Here is a 24,402-nt window from a genome sequence, read left to right as displayed (position 1 = left end):
TGTGAATTTATTTACCGCATATGCCTAGCAAGTAGCCTTCGGGATTCATATACCTTATGTCTTCGTGTGAATTTATTCTCCGCATAGACATAAGGGAATGTGTCCTCTCGAGTTTAACTTAGTCCACATGAGCCTGTGATGGGTTTAGGACTAAGGGTCTGGCAAGCCCAAGGGGGCACCAGCAAGGAGAACTCGGGTACCATTTTTTAGCACCTAAACCGGGAGACTTTGAAGAATTAGAACCTACCCCAAAACCTCATTTCAAACCTTAGGATGCCAGAATTATTTCGTGCTTTACTTTCTGTTCAAAGCATGCGAACTAGATAAATATGCGGTTATGACTTGTTCAAAATCAACTTGCGGGATAGAGATCATGTTCGGGTAGGAATAATAAGCATGTGAGGTAGATATCATGTGGGGTAGGACTTTCATTTTTATGATCGTTTTTGATTATTTTTCACCTTACTAACTCTTTTCATCTTTATTTTATTTTATTTTTTTTATCATTTGCATCATTCGAAAGAGGTGTTGATCCACCAAAAACGTGTTTGTCAAACATGAATAATCTGCATTAATGGACAGAGGGGTTGTAATACAAGAGATGAAAATACAGAGGACAACCTACAGGGCGACTATATGTCACATTCAATCCAGAAGACGTGGTACCCACAATCGAAGAATATGTCACTTTGCTACATTGTAAAGGACTTCGAATGGACCAGAATTTACACTGAGCACACTAAAGTCAAATTTTTGTGAGGAAAAGGTTGCAGGGGCAAGACGAAGAAAAAGTTACTGACCCGGAGATTCCTTTCAAAAACTACGAGAACAAGATGAATTCTAGAAACAAGTCGATAAGCTTCGGATGGAGGGCTTCAATGGCACTTTCGTTAGAAACAAGCTCGGCAAAGAGTGAAAGTCGGAGATGCAGTCCTTCGAGACCTTTTTTTGGGGTAAACAGCTTGTCACTTGCACATTTTAGCCAAAGGAGCCTGAACGGTTCGACAGGGTATTCAACCGGTGACAGACGAAGGCAGAAGACTAGTCAACATGTCAGAAGCTGTCAGGATATTTTTGTCTCTTAAAAGATAAAACACTTTTGTCCCAATAAAGATTATTTATAATAACAGACACGTTTTTGGATCAATGCCTCAAACATTTCATGCATTCTTGCATTTTGCATTTTTGCATCTTCATCTACATTTTTGAGCATTTTCATAAACATGAAATTTCTTCATGGATGATTCGATGAAGTGGATTTAACCACATGGAAGCAAGATTGTAACATTAAAGAGAAAACTGAAAACAATACAGTGGGAACCTGATCAGCTGATTGTAGGACAAAGCCTGCCAGGATGATCTGAGAAAAGAGTCCACATATCATAAAGAATACGATGTTGAAGCTATTTGCAGTTGCCACGTAAAAAGCCCCAAACATTCCTCTGAAACCAGTAAGGCGCTTGCCGAAGAAGGGGGCATGGCATATACCATTTGCACTTAGAGGATTGTTTTGTTTGAACACGTCTTTGATCTTTCGCTTAATCTGTTAAACGATTGAATTTATGCTACTTTCTAAGGTGGAGCAATTGAACAAATTTTAATCTTTAGTTCTTCGAATATTAAATGAATTAAGGATTCTTTTAATTCTTCAAGAATTATAGATTTTTGACATATGACAAGATTAGACCTTTCTTATCCTGTCTCAAACCCCCAAAATGAAATACCTTGATCAAAAAGACCAAATTTTGACATTACCTCCCTTTGAAATTCTTGAACATTGCCTTTACCTTTATGATACACCCATACCTTTCTTTGAGTCAATAAGATCACACAACTGTCTTTTTAGACCCAAAATTAACCTTTTTTACCATTAAAACCCAAGGCATTGAGTTGGTCATTTGAACATAAGCATTCTTCCAAGATACAATTTGGGGCATCTCGCCGGGAGCCTGAACATTGAGACAAGATGGGAGCAAGGAGCAGAAAAAACAATTCATTTGAAATAATTCTATCATGCATTAATTGCATTGTTTTCATGTGAATATAATTAATCCTAAAAATCTATCCCCCTGGGGATACCTCTTCTGTGAAGACTTACATGTATGAAATGATGAACGGCTTTCTTTCTTTATCCCTTCACAACAGGAGAAAATATATATCCCTTGCGTCCCCTTTTGAGCCTATAGTATTTTTTTCTTCTGATTCAACCCTAACCAATGATCACCCTCCACACTGGGGGGCAAGGTGGAGAAAATCTGCTCACATGAGTGAAGACATTGATTCAGATGAGATACCGAAAGGTGAACCAAATGCCAAGTGCGATGATTCAATCAGAACAAAAAGGGCAAAAAGAAAAAAGAAAAGAAGCAAAAAAGGAAAAAACAAGAACAAAAAAGAAAGAACAAAAATTAAAAAAAAAGGGGACAAAAAGCACAATCAAAATTCCCTAAAGACAAATGGTGCATCAAGCTTCAATGAGATTAATCAAGCACAATCATTCCCGAATCACTGAATCCCTTCACTCAAAGATCATAGAGCATCAAGAGAAAGAGACATTTTGAGCAAGACAAGATTGATGGCATCAGAATGAATTGATCCTTGGTTCAATACCCTGAAACACTTATTTGGGCCTATTTATCCTTTTCTTTCATAACCACGAACCCTGGCCTACATTACGTGCCTTAAAAGTCCCTTCTAATCATACATGAATTTCTAAACAGAATAGACTATCTTCAGATTTCATCCCGCCCATCAGGATTAATCTTTGTTTGCAAAAAAACAATGTAATTAATGTATGGTAGAGAAAAATAACAAAGGGGGGTTCAAGACGTAAATCCTGAATAACGTCTTAAAACCAAAGGAGGATTCGAGTTGAAAACCTGAAAAGGCGGCTCGAATATAAAAATTGTGCAACTGAGATGATCACACAAATTACTTGATAAGGCATCGCACAATCCAAGTGTGACAACGAAGGTTGGGAGTCAGAGAACACTTCCAGTAGAGAAGCATGCAAGCTACCCCATCAATCCTTTGAGCATCAAATACCAAACCTTTGAGCATCAAATGCCAAACCTTTGACCAAACACAATGACCTGAGACTTTTTATCCTTTCCTTACTTGACCATCTCTCAAAGATAGCTTTGATCTTGACACTTGTCAAATAGCTATAATTTATTGAAGGATTAACATTGTAATTAATTCTTTGATATCCAATGAACTCTAGTTTTATGATTCGTCTCAATTGTAAAACCGTGAAAGGGGCAATATTTTTAAAACTTGGGATTAAACATTTTTTGAAACTCTTTTAATTGATATTAAAAGAGAAAGAAAAACATTTTTTTTCAAACAAGACAGTCTCTCTAGAGTGGATCTTGGTAAATGACATGTGACTCTTAGACACAAAACTCATGCTCAGAATCAATGCTGAAGCAAGAAATGAGGAACATTTGGGGCATCTTTGAAGATTCAACATGAAATATTGGGGCCTTTTTTTTGGGCATCTTTGGGGATTCAACATCCTAATGCGAATTATCTGGCATTTTTCAAGAGATAAAATATAACCAATTCATGTTATATGCATCTTATGCATACATTTTAGAGCATCATTTTTTTCCCACATACATAATTTTTGCAGCTTTTAGAGTCAAGTTTCGACTTCAAGACGAAGGATACTCGATTCAAAAGCACCTTTACAGATTGATGTCGGTTGCTTAGCTCAGCAGCAAGAAACTACACTTCAACCAACTCGACAGACAGAAAGATCGACATTCATTTTCAGATTCGACATTTCCAATATAAATTCTGTCTTGCTTGAGACAGTCTCATTTAATGGAGATGATTATCTCACTTGAGATTGCTTTTTTAAAACAGACTTTGTCTCACTTGGGACTGTTTTACTCGAAAGAAGATTTATTTCACTCATGATTGTTTTTCTTAAAACAAGATTTGTCTCGCTTGAGACCGTTTTCACTAGAAGAGTTTTGTCTCTCTTGAGACAGTTTCCCTTGAAACAAATTTTGTCTCTCTTGAGACAGTTTCTCTTGAAACAAATTTCGTCTATCTTGAGACAGTTTCCCTTGAAATAAATTTTGTCTCTCTTGAGACAGTTTCCCTTGAAACAAAATATTTGAATATGTTTTCTTTGAAACAAATTCCGTCTCCCTTGAGACAGTTTCTTTTGGAACTAAGTTTTGTCTCTCTTGAGACAGTTTCTCTTGAAACAATTTTCGTCTATCTTGAGACAGTTTCCCTTGAAACAAAACCTTTGAATTTATTTCCCCTAAAACAAATTTTGTCTCCCTTGAGACAGTTACTCTTGAAACACAAAATCTTCAAATTTATTTCCCTTAAAACATAATTTCGTTTCCCTTGAAACAACAGATATCTTTGAGATCGTTTCCCTTGAAACGAATTCTATCTCTTTCAAGACAACTTCTTTTGAAGCATCATCTGAACTGTTACACTCAGCTCAGGCACATACTTGAGATGGTCGAGAAGCATTTCTCAAATCAAAAATAGAATGTGCACATCAGATTTGAACATTTGAAGAATTCAAGATCAGGGATCAAAATTTGAAGATTCAAGAATCAAGATTCCAGACAGGCAACTGGAGATCGAGATTTCTCTCCAGAGCCCCAAGATAACATATGTTGCATATGCATTTTAGGCACACCTAAGAGCATTGCATCCATAGCATCACATATATGCATAACTTTTTCAGGTTTTAGCTAGAGTCAATTTCAACTTCGCGGCGAAGGATATTGCACTCAAAGCGACACAATTTGCTCGAGAGTGGATTTCAACTTCATGACGAAGGATATCTAGCTCGAAGCTAAACTTCACAATAAAGGGGTCTCCATGGTTTCAACTTCACGGCGAAGGGAATTGTGTCCACCCGCAACATACAATACTTGGATTTCAACTTCACGACGAAGGATATTCAAGTCAAGGCTCAACTTCACAACGAAGGGGCCATCCGCGATTTCAACTCCACGACGGAGGATATCGTGGCACTCAAGACAACACAAGTTCAACTTCACAACGAAGGGACGGCTGGTTGTCAACAAACAACTTCTCAATTTCAAAGCCAATTTCAACTTCACAACGAAGGATATTGGACTCCAGACAACGCAAGTTCAACTTCACGACGAAGGGACCGCTGGTTGTCAATAAACAATTTTCCCAATTTCAGAGCCAATTTCAACTTCACAGCGAAGGATATTGGACTCCAGACAACGCAAGTTCAACTTCACGACGAAGGGACCGCTGGTTGTCAACAACAACTTCCCAATCTCAGAGCCAATTTCAACTTCACAACGAAGGATATTGGACTCCAGACAATGCAAGTTCAACTTCACGACGAAGGGACCGCTGCTTGTCAACAACAACTTTCCAATCTCAGAGCCAATTTCAACTTCACAACGAAGGATATTGGACTCCAGACAACGCAAGTTCAACTTCACGACAAAGGGACCGCTGCTTGTCAACAAAATTTCATTCAGAGACAATTTCAACTTCACAGCGAAGGATATTGGACTCCAGACAATGCAAGTTCAACTTCACGACGAAGGGACCGCTGCTTGTCAACAACAACTTTCCAATCTCAGAGCCAATTTCAACTTCACAACGAAGGATATTGGACTCCAGACAACACAAGTTCAACTTCACGACGAAGGGACCGCTGCTTGTCAACAAAATTTCATTCAGAGCCAATTTCAACTTCACAGCGAAGGATATTGGACTCCAGACAATGCAAGTTCAACTTCACGACGAAGGGACCGCTGTTTGTCAACAACAACTTCCCAATCCCAGAGCCAATTTCAACTTCACAACGAAAGATATTAGACTCCAGACAACGCAAGTTCAACTTCACGACGAAGGGACCGCTGCTTGTCAACAAAATTTCATTCAGATTCAATTTCAACTTCACAACGAAGGATATTGGACTCGAGACAACACAAGTTCAACTTCACAACAAAGGGACGGCTGGTTGTCAACAAACAATTTCCCGGTTCCAGAGCCAATTTCAACTTCACGACGGAGGATATTGGACTTGGAACAATGCTACTTACTTGGATTTCAACTTCACGACGAAGGATATCCAACTCAAAGAAAGATTATCTGCCATCAAAATTGTCGAGTTCGACTCCATTCAGCTCGATGACACATCAATCACACTACTTTCCGGTTGCAGTCGAGGTTTTCAAGTCGAGAAGAGGACATGGGTTAGCTGTGCCTTAGTGACAAGCAACCATTTTCAAACAGCATAGCTTAAGTCAAGAAAAAGCTATCTGTCAATGAAGATTTCTGAGTTCGATTCCGATCCAAGGTCTTTAAACCGAGAAGAAGACCGAAGGGTAACGGGAAGCCACGTGCTGATTCAAATTCCGAACTACGGCTTTAATTTCATATCATTTCAAGATGAACTCGACTTCACGATGGAGGAGTCATCCGTAACTCAATTCGACAGGGAGTTATTGAAACATCAGAGTCAATTTTCAACTCCGTCGAACGAAAAGTGTGTCTTTTAATCTTTGCCCTATCCCCGTTACACGACTATGGGCAAAGAGGGGCAGCTGTCAACACACCTTTTCGTCCTACTAGAATTCAAACTCCTAAAGATAGGATAGAATTTTGCTAGGATTCAAAAAATAGGATAGAGTTCTACTATTATTTAAATTCCTAAAGATAGGATCTACAAGCACTATAAATAGCCATTGTAACTCACCATTTGAACAGACGATTTACACACAAAACATAGAGGAAAGCACGGGAAGATACAAAGGCAAAGCTATTGTAAAGGATTCGAAAAGGAAATAAAAGGTAGCATTTTCTTTTTTCTTTCTTTTGCATGTGCACGTTATTTTTCTTGAGATTTGGTTCGAATAACCCAAAACGTGGGTTGCGCCGATGACCAAAATGGGTAGGGTTTCGAAGTTTCGAACCTAGATCTACCCCGAGGCTTATTTTGAAAAACCGGTTTGATTTTCGGTTAAAGGAGGGGAAGAGCTTTTTAAAAATCTATATTAGTCCCTTTATTTATTATATGGATATTTTATTCATTTATTTTTATTATTTATGTTATTATTATATGTATATATATATATATATATATATTTCTTTGATATTCTACTTATAAGTCTATTATTACTATATATATTGTAATTATCTTTATCTAGTCATATATTTTTTATATTTTTAATGGTTGATTTATATACCTATTATTAATATATATATATTCTTAATTATTTTTATTTAATTATTTTTTTATTTACGTAATATATCTTATAACTTTATATATATATATATATATTATTATTATTTTTGTTTTTTTATTTATTATTATTATATTATTTTTTAAAAAAATCTTGTGTCTTTATCATTATTATTATTAAACATTATATTATATATTACTAACCTAGAGGACCCATTTTTTTGTCTTATTTCTGACTAAAGCACATCACTTTCGGTGAAGTGAGAGGGTAACTTTTCTATTTTTTAATACTTTGATGTATATATATATATATATATATTTCCTTTTTCAAATATTACTATATATAATTATTACTTTACTATTTTTTTCCTTTATCTTATTTATTTATTTTATTTATTTTATTTTTCCCTTTTACCTTATTTGTTTTATTTACTTTGTTTATTTAACACATTTCTCGATTTTTTAAGGATATTTTCAAATCAATAAAGGGTAAGTAATTGGGGTCGAAACTTTACCTTTTAATTTAACTTGTTATTTTTCTTAATTAAGACAACTGGAAATTACGTAGTACCGAAAGGGCGGTTCAAGGGTGCTAATCCTTCCTTGACCGTAACCGACTCCCGAACCCGACATATTTCTGGTAAGACGCAGATCAGGTAAGAAATAGGGTATCTGATCAACCCATTTATTTTTAAATAAATGATCGGTGGCGACTCCAATCCATTTTCCTAAGTCGAAACCCAATTCCGAGGCCCAACCGAAAGACGGTTGCGACACCAACGCGCTGCCCATGCCAAGCTATTCTGCACGTTGGCACTCATGGGTTATACCTTTCATATCCCATATGACAAAATCTTTGATAAATAATACTATTTTTAGTAATTTATGAGACTGGTGTAGAGATTAGAGAACAATGAACGTATAAGTACAATTGTACAATCAAGAGGCTCTTTATGTATTAAATAAATGATGCATTGTCCCATTGTCATATAGAATCTAAGATCTTCCTACACTTTCGAGACAAAAGTATTTGGTTCATTGCATTCACCCTGTAAGACCAAATGAAGTATACTTAATAGACTGACAAATCAACTGAAAGTGAAATTTGGTTAATTTCAATGGATCTAGGCCATTGGTAGAGTGACAAATGTTGGCATTTTAGTCATAATAAATGTGGAGGCTGCTGTTCCCAACAGTTCTTGAAGAGCTGTCCCTGGAAACAAACAAACAGAACATCACATTTCCTTTTGTCCATTTGTTAATCACTCCAAAATCCCGTTGCCTTGGGACAATCCGATCGTTCCAAACTCCAATATATATATATATATATATATGCGTGTGTGAGGGGAAGAAGAAAAAAAAAGTAAAGGAGGAGAAATATACAATATATCATGAAGGTTTGGAAGCCATATATATGAGACCAAGTAGAAGTTTATAGCTCAGTTGATAGAGAGTAATGTTCTTAACCTTGTTATCGTAGGATCGAGTTTCACTGAGGACAATTTATAATAGATGTTTTCCACAGAAGTTGCTCTCAACCTAAGCGATGACCCATTACATATAAAAATAAAGTCAGCTAATTAGAAGGTCATAGTATTCGTTTGGAAAATGAAATCTATTAACTAAAACCACACACAAATATTTTCAAAATACACTTTCAAATCAAATAAAAATATATTTAAATTATTGAACTTTATATTTTTGAGACCCATGTGACATGAAATGGGTATGTTGATTTCCTTTATATGACTTGCCAACACCCAAAAATAAATGTTAAAATCGATACTATATATCCTTAATTATAATTTTATTTTATGCATATATTTTCATATACCAATCAAATCCAATATTCCAATCGGTCATCATTAGCTCTTCTTCCAATTAGTCAACTCTTAATTTTTTTTATAATCACTACTTCCAACCTTTTTGTCTTGCATGCAGCACTCATTCTTAGCTTAATTAATTACTATAATTTAATAAAAACAAAATACAAATTAATATGAAAAGCCTTATGGTGTGAATTAAGGTAGAAGCCCTTAAACTCATGGCCCAAGGGTTAAATAATGAATTAATTATTAATTTAAGTTTCAATAATCATATCAGTCTAATTATATTTGAGTTCGATTCAAATTGTACTTTTAAACAATAAAAATATTCCCTCATCATTCTTAGTTTCTATATGTATTCTAAAATTTATGCATCACTCAGTTTATTTAACAATAAAACTTGAGTAAAATACATCGAATTTATTGAATTATGTTCAAATGATTATTTTTATCAATACACTTTTAAAATTTATAAAATAATCCTCAATTTTTTGAACAACTACAAAATAATCATTAAATTTCATCAAAATTTTACAGTGACTATTTTGAAACTTTAGTGATCAAAATGATCTTTTTAACATAGTTTAGTGATCTCTGGTGTACTTTGTTCATAAAAGTTTACACTAATCAGTCCCCACGCGATTTTGAAGCCACTGCAGTTTAAACCCGAAGAAGACAAACAAAGACTGAGATTACTTCATTCATCACGCGCTGTCAGCGGTTCTAACTGTAATGTACTGCTTTCTGGTCTCTAAACTCTTTTTCTTTTTATTTATTTATTTTTATTTATTTATTTTTATTTTTGTTTTTATTTTTATTTTTGTAATGAAATGGAATTGCTATTTGTATTAGTGCCTCAGCAGAATCCAATGATCTGCAAATATCTAAAAGCTTTCATTTTCTCCATTAAAGCTTAATCTCTGCAAACTTCACTCTTCAAATCATTTCTCTCTTAAAACATCATCTTCAAAAGGGTCTTCTTGTTCCTTCATAATTTGTTTAGATACGATCCTTTTCCTTACAAATGGCGCTCGAAACTTGGCTGATAAAAGTGAAAAAAACCAAATCGGCCAACACCCTGGACACTGCAAAATCTTCAAGACATAAATACAACGTCGAGGTTTTGTCCTTCGAAATCGCCGGCCTTATGTCAAAGCTTCTTCATCTATGGAACTCGCTCTCAGACAAGACCATAATCCGTCTTCGTAATGAATCCATTTCGCTCGAAGGAATCTCCAAGATCGTCTCCGATGACGAGTCTTTCTTGCTGGGGTTAGCCTGTGCTGAAATTACGGAAAACGTTAGGCTGGCAGCCAAGGCTATTTCCAGGTTCAGCACCCGGTGCCATGATGCCAAGCTTCGATGTTTCGACCGGTGGTTCGACGAGTTCGCCGACTCGGGCAACGATTTTCACGGATGGGTTTTGAGTAATAAGGACATGGAAGCTAAGAACAAGAAGATGGAAAAGCTGGTCGCTGTTACTTCCACTCTGTGTAAGCAAATGGAGGAGTTGTCGACGACGGAGAACGGTTTGAGAAAGTGTTGTGTTCCGATCAAAGAGCAGAAGTTTATTGATCTACAGCAAAAGCTTTTGTGGCAAAAACAAGAGGTTAAGAATTTAAAAGAAAATTCCCTGTGGAACGAAAGCTTCGACATGGTTGTTTCCATGCTCGTGAGATTGGTCTTCACTATTCTACACAGGATCAAGTTTGTTTTTGGTCATGGCCATGGCTATTACCATTATCCACCTTTGCCTCGAAGCCTTTCGACTTCGGCAACCGTGTACCCCACTGTAAACCCAAACACTTATAACTTCGTATCCGGGCCATTGAAGGGTAATATCAATTTTTTCGACTCGAATTCGAAGTTTCTGAAGCCTCCTCCGAGTACATTAGGTGCTTCGGCTTTATCGTTACATTATGCGAATCTAATTATCGTGTTGGAAAAAATGATAAAATCACCACAGTTGGTTGGTATTGAAGCAAGAGATGATCTGTATTCGCAGCTTCCTAGCAGTATTCGGTCGGCATTAAGGGCGAGATTGAAAGGAGTTGGGTTCTCGGCGAGTGACTCGGTGCTTGCGGGTGAGTGGAGAACGGCTCTGGGGAGGATATTGGGCTGGTTGTCGCCATTGGCACATAACACGATCAAATGGCAAAGTGAGAGGAGCTTCGGGCACCAGAATTTGTTGCCCAGAACGAATATTCTTCTTTTGCAAACACTCAACTTTGCTAACAAGGAGAAGACTGAAGCTGTCATTACTGAGTTGCTGGTGGGTTTGAATTACATTTGGAGATTCGAAAGGGAAATGACAGCCAAGGCCTTGTTCGAATGCAATTTGCAGAATTCAAGTTAAGGATTAGAAATGGAGCTTAATGGATCATATATTGTAGAATGTTATATGTAAATGACAAGAATTTGATTTAAAATTATTCCAGTTGCATGATCCTTCATTCATTGCTGCTCGTTGTTGCCTCCCATTAAACACAACTTTTGTAGGCATCAAACTATGACTTTTAAATTCATCTGTACTCATTCATGAATTTGATAAAATAATAATGAGTATTTTATTATTATTTGTTTTCTACATAATTTACCTCAAGTAGTATACTACTTGTGAAACAAAAATTCTATACAACAATCCAATGTTATGAGCTTGGCTTCCATTTCGTTGGAAGCAAATACAATTTGTAAAAGAATGCCAGAAAAAAAAACGAATGGGAAATCTGGTGGTAATTATACATGGTTGCGATGTTTGTTGTAGATGCAGCTATCTTGTCGTGATAATAAATGTTACGGATAATTAATAACATATAATAGTTATTGTAGATGTGATTTATTTTTCAAAATCGTTATATATATGATTGTGATATCGCAATAATACGTTTATTACGTTATGTTGTCATCCTAATTTAATTTTATGGTCATGATTTAATTAGAAATCATATCTTTGAACATCTTGCTTCGTCCCTATCATCCCTAGCGTGCAAGTGGGAAAATTATCAGATACCTCATGAATTACATCCGTAGAAATGTAGTGCTGCACTACCAACACCGATGAATGCAAGGAAAAGTACACCAATGTATCCCCAATCGCCCCGAGCTCCGGGCAAGTACCCCAATCCGACAATCCTTCGATGATCGGGGATTTAATTCCCCTTGCCTTCTCCCAACTATGTACAAATCAAACACGTTATCGCCCAATGCTCTGATCCCTGCTATAGTTTCTTCTCCATTGTGGACCTTCATTTCGGCAAAATGTAGCCCATTACTTGCCATCGCCACCTTGGATTTGAAATCCTCTATGTGTTCGTGGTCGGTCAGCCTTTCCCGGTTAACACTGACGCTGCTTTGTAGGTCCGGCTCCAATGTATCTTCATCGGGGAGAAATGTGGCCTCGGTTAAGGTTACATTGTCTTGACTGGCCATCCTACAAGCATAGGCTAACGCCTCTCGATCATCAGGGCCGCCTACGAATAACGTGGCGATATGCCGAGTTAAGTTGCCGCTGAGTTTCTCTGTTGATTCAAAGACTTTCGAGCTGATCCCGCAGTCGATGAGTATGGCTACGGAGCACGGCATGTTCATCAACATGTTGTTGTTCACGTTAGCGAAGTTGGGGTTGGCGTTTCCCATATGACCATCGGCTTTCACTTCCTTATGGAACGGGAGGAGGATGGGGTTGACGCATTTGTCTCCGCCAAGCTACATATGTCAACGTGCATGGTGGCATAAGGGGACATCACGGACATCGTTTGGACCGTCACTGCTCCCTCATCGTTTGCCTTCTCAAAGCTCTCAAACGCACGAAAGATGTTGGCCGTTTCCGTTTTAACCCGATTGAATTGACACCCATCATCCTGGCTGGTATCGTCGTGTATGATGAGCTAGCATTGCCGAGCTGGCTCGTTTGGAGAGCTCCATAAGATGGATTGCGGTGATGCAGAGAGGAGACTCTTTAGTGCCATGGGACAAGTTGACGAGACTAAGGATTCCCATTACATTCCGCATGGAGTGGACACATGCAAGGATTCGTAACTCTGTGTCTGGCTCCGATACTTTGATGCTCCGATTCAAATTTTTCAGTATTTTCCCCGTTAGCCTGTTAACAAATGCGATTATTGGCTCTATCAAACACGACATCACAAGGACCGCAAGAATCATCAAAGGAAATGTCCGGTTGTTTAGAGCCTGCAAGCGGTGATTCATGGAGTGAAGAGTTTGTTGTTGGATTGTCCCATGACCAAAGGAAAAACGGAAGAAGAAGATACCCTGATGTTGAGGTCTGTATTAAGGATGATGAGAGCGAAGACACCTTTGCTGTTCAAAAGCATCCCCGAGAACCAAACTGTCTGAAATTGACATCTTGTAACGTAAGGAAACCAGGAAAACACTGGTAACCTTTGCAGCCCAAGACAATATTATGACGAGAAACACCATGATCAAAGGGGTTGATTCGAATAAAAACGATAAATTGGTTCGTAGTCCTGTGATTAAGAAGAAGAGAAGCGTCAAGATCGCCGTCACAAAATCATAAAGCTTCTCCAAAACCTTGTTTCTCACTGATTCATCTTTCGGTATAATAACATGTCATGACCCATGAGGCGAATTTAGGGATTGCTGAAGAGAAAGAGGTGAATACGGGGAAATTAGGGATTGAAATGGGGAAATTGGATGAAGAGCAGAAGAATAAGGTTATGTTATTACCTGATGGACTTGAAACTCTGGCGTGGGCTGATGGAGCTAAGGAGAGAGTGCTAAGGGAATCTAGTCTGTTGAAAAATAATACAGCTGGCAATCTGTTATGACTAGTCCTATATAAAATTCAGTTGTAATGAACATGAAATATATGAATGAAAATCTTGAGAATTCTGTTTTCTTCAATCTATCTTCTCTATTTTCTTAGTCCTTTCTTAATTTCTTGAGCAATCCATTACATAACACCGAACATAAAAGCGCCCACGATCGAATGCGAGCCGCAAGCATCGGTGGTGAGCCCGCAGAGCAAAATCCCCGTCATGATGAACCATACATCCGTGTCACTGAAGACTTCGCCTTTCGCGCTACGATTGATCCCCCAAGAAAGGGCCGGACGTAGTGCGAACACAAATATCAGGACGAAAACAACCGTGGCAATTATGGTTTTGTATTTTTGGCCATTTAAGATCGATATTGCAATGATGAGGAGAATCCACGAGAACAAGTCACAGAGAATGGCCGAACTCATGGCTATTCTACAAATGTTGGTGTGGAGGAGCTTGAGATCCGCGAGGATCCGAGTGAGATCCGGGAAGTTGGTTGATGTCAACGCGATAGCCCAGAACAACGAACCCCTATAATCGACTTCTTCGGATCTTTTCACCGCCATTAAATACAAACCGAAACCGAGAAGAAGCGGGAACATAATCCCCGCGGCGGTAATACTTATCACTTGAGCTCCAGATTGCATGATAAGGGAAAAATTCATCTCTAATCCGACCAAAAACATGTAATACGTCAATGCCAAGTTAGCTAATGTCTCGAGCACCATTGTTGTTTTATGAGGGAAGATAAACTTTCTTGAGAATTCAATATCTGCAACTAAGGTCAGCCCTAACACCACACCGCACTGCATGCACATGGAAAGAATCAATACATACATATATAGACATATATATATATATATAAACTTACGATGATGTGAGCGACGATGGGAGGCTGGCGTAACGACCGGAGGAGGAGCAAAAGGAATCGATTAAGGAAAAGCTGGGTTAGCAAGAAAGGTAGAGAAGTATTCAAGGAGCTGTGATTTCGCCATAGAGGATCATTGTTTGCATTGTTCATGTAATAACATGCTCCGAGGACATCATTTTTTTTTTGTAACGTAGTGATCGTCGGGCTCAGAAATTAAGGTAAATAGCTTTTGTGGTTCAGATTTGATTTAAAGATTCATTGATTTAAAACGAAGAATTAAGGGGGAAATTAAGGCAAGTATCATTGCTTTTGTGGTTCAGATTTGGTGTTTGCTAGCTTTTTTCCTACAGTATCGGGCATGTTTCATGTAATTTACGTCGACATTTGCTTTGGTTTTTACGTGTACCAGACATTTCTTCGTTTGTAAACAATCATTTGTCTATTACATCTAAATATAATAACCGTAGATAAAATCCAGTAACTTTTAAAAAAATATATATAAATACATATTACAAAGATACAAAAGCATGCATGTTATGATATCATGAAAGCATACAATACATGAATAACAAAATGTACGTCAAATATAAATAGGACACGGAAAAGTATATTTTGTGCACAATTATTATTATATGTAAAAACGAACATAAAAAATATATAGATATGAATGATATGAAATGTTTATATATTTTTTTGCATTTGATTTATGAGAAGCATGTTGTAGTATATGATGCTTGTAATTATTTATGCACTCTTGAGTTCATTATTCATTTTGTGTTTTATTTTCAGACGAAATTGTTTTTTTTTTAATTCAGAAAGTTGGATTAGATAAAGAATCATTCAGATTAACGAAGAGTAAATTATTCAGATTAACATTTTGTAAATGTTTAGTCATTTGGTTAAGCTGTAAAGTGCCATGCTTTGATGAAATTTTAAGTAATCGACTTTCTTCTTTTTCTTTTTTGAGAAGGGAGATTTTATATTAAGAAAATAAATACAAAACACAACCAAAGCAAAAACTTCGTTAAAAAACCTCTTTTAACCAAAATGGAGAAAAAATAGTGCAACAATAATCAACATACAAACAAGGCATAGAAGTAGCACCATCAACTTCAAAGCCTAGCAATGTTACTACACGAAGCAACCCAGCACATTCCAGACGCAAGTGAAAAGACAATCCCCAACCACAAACCGCCCAAGCTGCTGCAATAAGACATTCCAACACAGCAGAACGGGGCTTAAGGAGGACCAAGTCAGCAACAAAAATCAGTTCGATCCCATAACAAAACAAGCAAAAACGGGCACCAATGGACCAGAACCCAAAAAACAACCAGATTACTGCCTCAACCTACCACGATTCTTAACGCCGATGGAAGCCAAACCTGGATTCCTATAAAAATCCATCACCGAATAGGCAGTAGTAGGCCATTTGCAGTGGCACCAGTAACTGATCCTCAACAGGGACGAATTGAACAATTTCTCCTCACACAGCACTTTATTATTAAAAACCACTTCGTTTCTGCAAAGCCAGACAGACCAAATAATTCCGAAAAGAGTCATTTTCCAGATCAGCTTAACCGAACCACAAAGCGGGATATTACACCAGACACTAATCAGCTCCTTAACATTTTCAGGCATCACAAACGCAAATTTCCAGAGATAGCACCATTTTTGCCAAACTCTCCAAACGACCTCACATTGACAAAAGATTTACCGATTCAGGGCTCTTTCTACACAACACACACAAGCAGCTATCGCTACTTACAACCATGGTATTAAATTGCGGCCACAACGCAGTGTTACGACCGCATCGTAACAGTTTTGAAGGTCACCGCGACGCAATATTAACGCAACGCGATAAAATATTTTAGAAGTATTGTGATTTTTAAGGAAGAAATCACGCCTTCGACAGCCACTACACGTTACGTAACGTCCGCGGCATCCACAACCGCGACACCGCAACCGTAACCGCGAGAGATGCTGCAACCGTTATTTTATACTATGTTTACAACACCCCGTTTGACTAATTTGAAAAGAGTAGGAATCCTCCCAAGTGAAGTTCTCCAAACAAAAGCTTCAACTTTCGGGGGCTAACTTACCCCAAATCATCCTCCAGAACTTATCTTCAACACTACCCTCCTTGGAAGTCATTAGGCAGTAACTTTTGGGGGAGTAAATCCCATTCGTTTCCCCCCCAACCACCTAAGGCAATCAGAAGAATTTAGCCCAAGAACCACACTGTTAATAGTAGCCCAAAAATCATTCCAGATAGGAATCTCCCAATCAAATAGAACCCTCCGAAGCTCAATATTCCATACGCAAGCCCTATTCACCATGGCACCAAACTCCGACTTCTTAACAGCAAGGCAGAAAAACCGCGGAAACGCTAATCTTAAGGACGGAACATCGCACTACCAATCCTCCCAAAATTCAACCTGACTCCCATCACCAACGATACAACGAAGATTATTACCAAAAAGACACTTATTATTCAGGACAGGGCTGGCTATATTCCTCCAAACCCAAGAAAAATTCCTCATTTGGAAGGGTCTCGGAACCAAAGAACGCTGATCATAATCGTATTTAGCTACCACAACCTTCTTCCAAAGGTTGTTCGCTTTTTCACCAAATATCCAAATATATTTATTAAGAAGAGCCCCGGTTACGTACCCTGAGATCATAGAAACCCAAACCGCCAAGCTCCTTTGGTTTACACACACTCACCCAACTGACCCAATGGATGGACCTCCCAGGGGAGGCACCCCAAAAAAAAAATTCGCAATGAGTTTATTCAACCTCGAGGCCACTCCTGCAGGCATTTGAAAAAGAGATGAGTAATAGACTGGAAATTTAACAAGAACAGATTTTACCAATGTGAGGAGGCCACCAAATTGAAATTATTGAGTCGAATTGAAATTAGTTGGGCTTGGATCAAATACTCATTTCCCCTTATCAAATTAATATTATATTTTAATAAAAATTTATATATCAAACACTGAAAACACATTTCAATTAATTAGATTACTACAAGAATAAGAATTTTCTATCTTATCCAACAATACCTTGGCATAGTTTACTTATTCATTATTTTTTAAAAATAATTTGACATAAAGTTTGTGTTATTTATATTTCTTTTTACTCAAACAATATCGAACGTTTAAACATATTCAATCTAATTTCCTTTTATAAATTATACTAACGATTAAGTGCGAACGTACGATCTTATATTAGGGGAGGCAAACTTTTAAAATTTTAAAAAGAGACGTGTTGGGAAATAAACGAGCAATTTACCTATAACCAGATTAGTGAGAATGCGAAATAAAAGCGGAAAATAATGCCCGAAATTGATAACAGAGTTCAACAAATTTTGCCTACGTCTCCGGACTGCTACAAATCTTTTACTAAAGAGAGAAAATTTACATGTGTTTACAAAATACTCACTACTCATAAGAAAACTCTCTAGTATTGGGAGAAAGAACTGATTTGGGATGATTTTGAAGCTAAATGAGCTAGGGTATTTATAGTTGAAGCTTAAGGACTAATCTTATAAATATCCTAAAGTGTGCAGGGTTAAAATATAATTTACCCATCTCAAAATTTCAACACAATTAATTGCACCGAATTCGGTGGCCTCCCATTATTGAAAATGCAACCCCTTTATGATTTTTAAAGCCTCTTTTTCTGAATTTTTTTTTACAACAATCTCCCACTTGAAGACTAATTTTAATCTGTTTTCACACCTCGATTAATGCAGCAACATTTATGGTCTTGTTACTCTAGCATGCCAACTGAAGCTGAGCACAACTTCAGTTTGTCTGTAGTCACCGTCTTTGTTAACATGTCTGCCGGATTTTGAGCTTCACTAATCTTTTCAAGTTTCAAAATCTCATCTTCTAGAAGAGACCGAATAAAATGATATCTCAATTGTATGTGCTTCGTTATGGAATGAAAAGACGGATTCTTTGCTAGATGTATAGCACTTTGACTATCGCAGTACTAGACGTTGTTCTCTTGTTTCTTGCCTAACTCTTCCAAGAAACTTTGGAGCCAAACCATCTCCTTGTTGCTTTCATAACAGCGCCATATTATGCTTCAGTTGTGGAGAGAGCAACTATCTTCTGTAGTTAAGAAACCAACTCACTGCAGTACCTCCTAGAGTATATATATACCCTGTAATGCTCTTTTTGATGTCAACATTTCTGGCTAAGTCAGCATCTACATAGACTGTCAGTATCGTATCTCCACCTTTGAAATAAAGTGCTTTATTTGTGGTACCTCGCAGATATCTGAGGATCCATTTGACTGTTTCCCGGTATACCTTGCCCGGATTATTCATGTACCTGCTAACAGCTCCAACTGCATGAGCAATATCTGGTCTAGTACAAACCATGGCATACATCATACTTCCAATTGCTGAGGCACACGACACCTTCACCATGTGTGTACGTTCTTCCTTCGTCTTTGGTGACTGTTCTTTGGAGAGTCTAAAATGAACACCTAAAGGTGTACTTACTGGTTTAGCACCTTGCATGTTGAACCTGGAGAGTACTTTGTTGATGTACTCAGCCTGTGATAACACCAAAGTCCCCGACTTTGTATCTCTCTTAATCCTCATCCCAAGAATCTATTTTGCAGTGCCCAGATCCTTCATTGCAAACTGCTTCGACAATTTTTGCTTCAAGTTTATAATCTCTTGCATGTCTGAGCCTGCAACGAGCATGTCAACAACATACAACAATAAAATAATGAAGTTGTTGTCGAAATTCTTGATATAGCAACAATGATCTGCTTGGCATCTGGTAAAACCATTGCTACCCATGAAGCTATCGAACTTCTTGTACCACTTCTAGGAGCTTGTTTTAAACCATACAAGCTCTTCTTCAACCTTCATACCAGGTTTTTCTTGCATGTCTCTATGAAGCCTTCAAGTTGCCTCATATATATTTCTTCCTCCAAATCGCCATGAAGGAAAGTTGTCTTCACATGTAACTGCTCAAGATGTAGATTCTCTGTAGTTACAATTTTCAACAGCAGTCTGATTGTAGACAGTTTCACGACTGGAGAGAAATTTCATTGTAGTCAATACCTTCTTTTTGCTGAAAACCTTTGACAACCAATCTTGCTTTATAGTGTTTGCTCTCATCGTGCTCTTCTTTGAACCTATAAATCCACTTGTTATGGAGTGCTTTCTTGCCTGGTGGTAATTCAACTAATTCCCTCGTCTAATTTGACATATGCGAGTTCATTTCATCTTTTATGGAAGACTCCTACTTGACTGAATCCTCCACCTGCATTGCTTCATCATAGCACTCTGGTTCACCATTTTCAGTCAGCAACAAGTAGTACAAAGAAGGCGAATAACGATGGGTTGGTTTAGGAATTCTGGAGGAGCGTCTTAGTTCTGGTGTGCCTGGTTCTTCTTGAGCTGCTTCAGGATTGATCTAAACATCGTTTCCAGAAATCTCCTCGAACTCAGCAAATTCCTTTGTTTCAGCTTCGATATTGAAGCTACTTGATTCTACAGTTGACATGTCTTTGTACATCACATTCTCGTTGAAAATGACATCTCTGCTTCTGATGATCTTTCAATTTTCGTAGTCCCAAAACCGGTAACCAAACTCATCACCACCATAACCAACAAAGACATATTTGTTGGACTTGGCGTCAAGTTTACTTCTTTCAGCAGAATTTATGTGTACATAAGAAATACAACCAAACACTCTTAAGTGTGAAAGGTTTATTTCTTTTTTGCTCCAAGCTTCCTCTGGTATTCCACCATCCAAGGGAACTAAGGGCCCACGGTTGATCAGGTAAGCTGCAGTGTTGATAACTTCAGCCCATAGCAATTTGGGCAATCCGGCATGTATCCTCATACTTCTGGCACGTTCATTCAGAGCTCTGTTCATGCGTTATGCTACGCCATTCTACTGCGGTGTCATGGGAACTGTTGTCTCCATGTTGATCCCATTATTTGCGCATAAATCTCTGAATCTATTATTTTTGTATTCCCTCTATTGTCAGACCTCAACTGCTTGACTTTCAAACCATTCTCATTTTCCACCATGGCCTTCCATTTTCTGAATGTATCAAAGACTTCTGATTTATTCTTCAGAAAATAAACCCACACCTTTCTTGTAGAATCATCGATGAATGTGACATAATATAGTGAGCCTGCAAGAGATGGAACTGGAGATGGTCCCCAAACATCAGTATGAACCAACTCTAACTTTTCTGCCTTGGGTGTCTTGCCAATCTTTGCAAAACTGACTTTCTTTTGTTTTCCAAAGATGCAATCCTCGCATAGTCCGATATCTACACTCTTTAGATCCGACAGCTTCCCTTTTGACAAAAGTGTCTTCACCCCTTTCTCGCTAATATGGTCAAGTCTTTGGTGTCATAGGTTTGATTTTCCATCAGCATCTGCTACTGTAATTATATTCTCTAAATTTAAGGTTACATAGAGAGTACAAGTCTTCTTACCACGAGCAATGACGAGTGCATATTTGATAATCTTTCATTCACAGCCTGAAAATGTTGTACTATATCCTTCTCCATCAAGTTGTCCTACAGAAATCAAATTTCTTTTGAGGTCGGGAATATGTCTCACTTCTTTCAGCTTTCAGGTGGTCTAGTTTGGCAACTTTAATCGGATGTCTCCTTTTCTGACGATCTTTAAAGTTTCATCATCAGCTAGATGAACCTTCCCAAAATCATCACTGACATAGTTCTCCATGATTTCTTGGCATGGGGTGGAGTGGAAAGATGACTCTGAATCCAAGATCCATAATTCACTTGGACTGTTGACGCTTAAAATAATGGTATCATCTGTCTCCTCTGTCATATTGGCAGATTCCTGTGCGCCGGTATCTTTCTTCGGTGCTCGACAATTTCTTTTAATGTGACCCTTCTTGCCATAATTATAACAGGTAAAATCTTTCTTTCCCGTTCTTGATTTTCCCGTTCTTGATTTTCTTCTTTTGGATTTCGATCTGCCATGATTTGAATTTCTTTATGAAGTTCTCTCTCTAGACTCTGTGTGCAAGGCTGAGGAGCTTGATGCTTCACCTGATTCTCTCCGTCTAATTTCTTCACTCAAAACCAGATCTCGAACATCGTCGAATTTTAATTTGTTGTTTCCCGACGAGCTGTTGACTGCTGTAACAGTAGCATTCCAACTGTCTGGTAGAGATGACAAGAGAATTTAAGTTCGAACTTCATCATCGAATTAAATTTCCACTGAACTCAACTGGGTTGTGATTGTGTTGAGTTCATTTAGGTGTTGAGCCACTGATGCCCCTTCCGCCATCCGCAAATTGAATAATCGCCTCATCAAATGAACTTTGTTTGAGGCTGATGACTTCTCATATATACTGGAAAAAGCCGCCATAAGACCCGTCGTGGTCTTTTCCTTTGCTATGTTAAAAGCAACATTTCGAGACAACGTCAGTTGGAAAACTCCGAGGGCTTGTCTATCGAGAAGAGCTCAGTCTTCATTCTTCATGCCCTCTGGTTGCTTTCCTGAGAGAGGTTGATATATATTTTTCTGGTACAGAAAATCTTCAATTTGCAACTTCCAAAAACTAAAATCCGCACCATCGAACTTCTCAATTTTCACATTCCCTTCGTCTGCAGCCATCGCTCCCACTCGAATTTGGTTTCGTTTGGATCGTTTCTGACAATTCTTGCGAACCACTGTGTATTATAACACCTCCGTCGATAAATTCGTATCGCCGACAATTTTTTTAATATTCATGAAATTCACTATTCACTTGAATAGTAATGAATAGTAACCTCGCAAAAAATTGACAAAATTCACAACCAAAAGCTCTGATTACCAGTTGTTGGGAAATAAACAAGTAACGAGTAATTTCCCTATAACCATATTAGTGAGAATGCGAAATAAAAGCGGAAAAATAATACCCGAAATTGATAACGGAGTTTAACCAATTTTGTCTACGTCTCCGGACTGCTGCAAATCTTTTACTAAAGAGAGAAAATTTATAGGTGTTTACAAAACACTCACTACTCACAAGAAAACTCTCTAGTATTGGGAGAAAGAAATGATTTGGGATGATTTTGAAGCTAAATGGGCTAGGGTATTTATAGTTGAAGCTTAAAGACTAATCTTGTAAATACCTTAAAGTGTGTAGTGGCTAAAATATAATTTAACCATCTCAAAATTTCAACGCAATTAATTGCACCGAATTTGGTTCATAATCCACCGAATTTGGTGGCCTCCCATTGTTAAAAATGCAACCCCTTTATGATTTTTAAAGCCTCATTTTTTTACTTTTCTTTTCCAACAAGACGAACTTATAAAATTCTAAGAGAACAAAAATATATTATCAATTAAAAATATGTAAAATATATACTAATTTGAAACTTTCAGGAGACGAGTGTCCACACTTAATCTTCTCCTATTCATCTCTATAAACGATAATATTAATTAAATTAAACTCAATCTTTACTGATTTGTTTTTATTTTTTGAAAACTACTTATTTTGTTTTTAAATATATAAAATTGAGGACGTTATAATAAAAACAAACCACCAACGTCTATTAAAATTAAAATGGAATTAATCAATCAATAAGGTGTGTTTAAAAGCTTGGAAAGTAGATAAAGCAAGGCTAAATAGCCCCTACGAACGCGAGTAATCATTTTCTTAAAGAAAAGAAAAATTCTTAAGACCCCATCACGAGTTTATTCCAAAATAAGATTTTGAATGAGTGAAGATCAATGTGGACCCTTTGATTTATGTTAATGGTTTATTAAATTTACATATAATAAATTATAAATTCAACACTTTTATTATTTTCATCAATTAATTTAATTAATAAAAATTTAAATTTTCAAATAATAAAATACATTTAAAACAATAAATTATATTTTTATATAAAAAATCAAAAATGGAATACTGAAAATTATGAAAGGCGGTAAAAAAACAAATAATTAAAAAATTATAAGTCAAACGTTCATTTCTGCATTCAATATTTACAACGTGGTTCAAAGTTTTGGTCATTGCACCATCAAACACTATGTTGAAAATATTATTAATAATTTAATCCCAATCTCTCTGTCTTATATACTATATGACATATATACACACAATTAATGGTGAATTTAAAAGTATTTTTTTAAAATGAATATTTATATATTAATAATATAATTTTTCCTATGAAATCGACATAAATAAAATTTTAAGATAAACATCATTAATAAAATAAAAAATAAATATAAAATTAAATTTTGAACATATTTCCATCTTGAACAACTCATACGCCTGTCATTGCACCTGATACTTGATTCATCCATCATTTAATTATCTGTTAACTATAACCGTCTTTGTCGCTCCTCTCAAATGAACTTAGACTCAACTCTCCACGAGATCAACATTCTCCAAGAAACATACCATGTCTAATTGTCTTAATAAGCCCAAGTTTTTACAAAGAACCTCTTCTGCAAATTTGACGCACATGTCTCAGATAAAAAAAATACGGCTCGTGACAATATGTATCATATGTGGTATTTCTTTTTGAATAATTTTTGTGTGTATAAATATATATATTTTGATATTCTTTTTCTTTCATTATGTTCAGGAATCCATAAGCACTCTAGATATTTTTAGAAAACTTATCACATCGATGAAGTCTTACATAATACAATACATCTTTTAAAAATATTGTCTATGT

At 36.9% G+C, this 24,402-nt stretch overlaps 1 protein-coding gene across 1 annotated transcript; it reads left to right on the top strand.

Annotated features, from left to right (window-relative positions):
* The first annotated feature begins 9,926 nt into the window (after positions 1 to 9,926).
* LOC120212951 (protein PSK SIMULATOR 1-like) lies at positions 9,927 to 21,123 on the top strand. Its single transcript, XM_039211146.1, has 3 exons — positions 9,927 to 11,413; positions 11,596 to 11,601; positions 21,113 to 21,123. Exon 1 carries the CDS (start codon positions 10,064 to 10,066, stop codon positions 11,393 to 11,395), a length of 1,332 nt encoding a protein of 443 aa, XP_039067077.1. The 5' UTR covers positions 9,927 to 10,063; the 3' UTR covers positions 11,396 to 11,413; positions 11,596 to 11,601; positions 21,113 to 21,123.
* The last annotated feature ends 3,279 nt before the right edge of the window (positions 21,124 to 24,402 follow it).

This window comes from Hibiscus syriacus, unplaced genomic scaffold (assembly GCF_006381635.1).
Source record: "Hibiscus syriacus cultivar Baekdansim isolate YM2019G1 unplaced genomic scaffold, ASM638163v2 tig00000002_pilon, whole genome shotgun sequence".
NCBI lineage: Eukaryota > Viridiplantae > Streptophyta > Magnoliopsida > Malvales > Malvaceae > Hibiscus > Hibiscus syriacus.
Note: the sequence above shows the minus strand (reverse complement) of the source record. Positions and strands in the feature narration are given on the sequence as shown.

Coding starts and splice junctions, on each gene's coding strand:
- LOC120212951 (XM_039211146.1), top strand. CDS start 10,064: ATGGCGCTCGAAACTTGGCTGATAAAAGTGAAAAAAACCAAATCGGCC.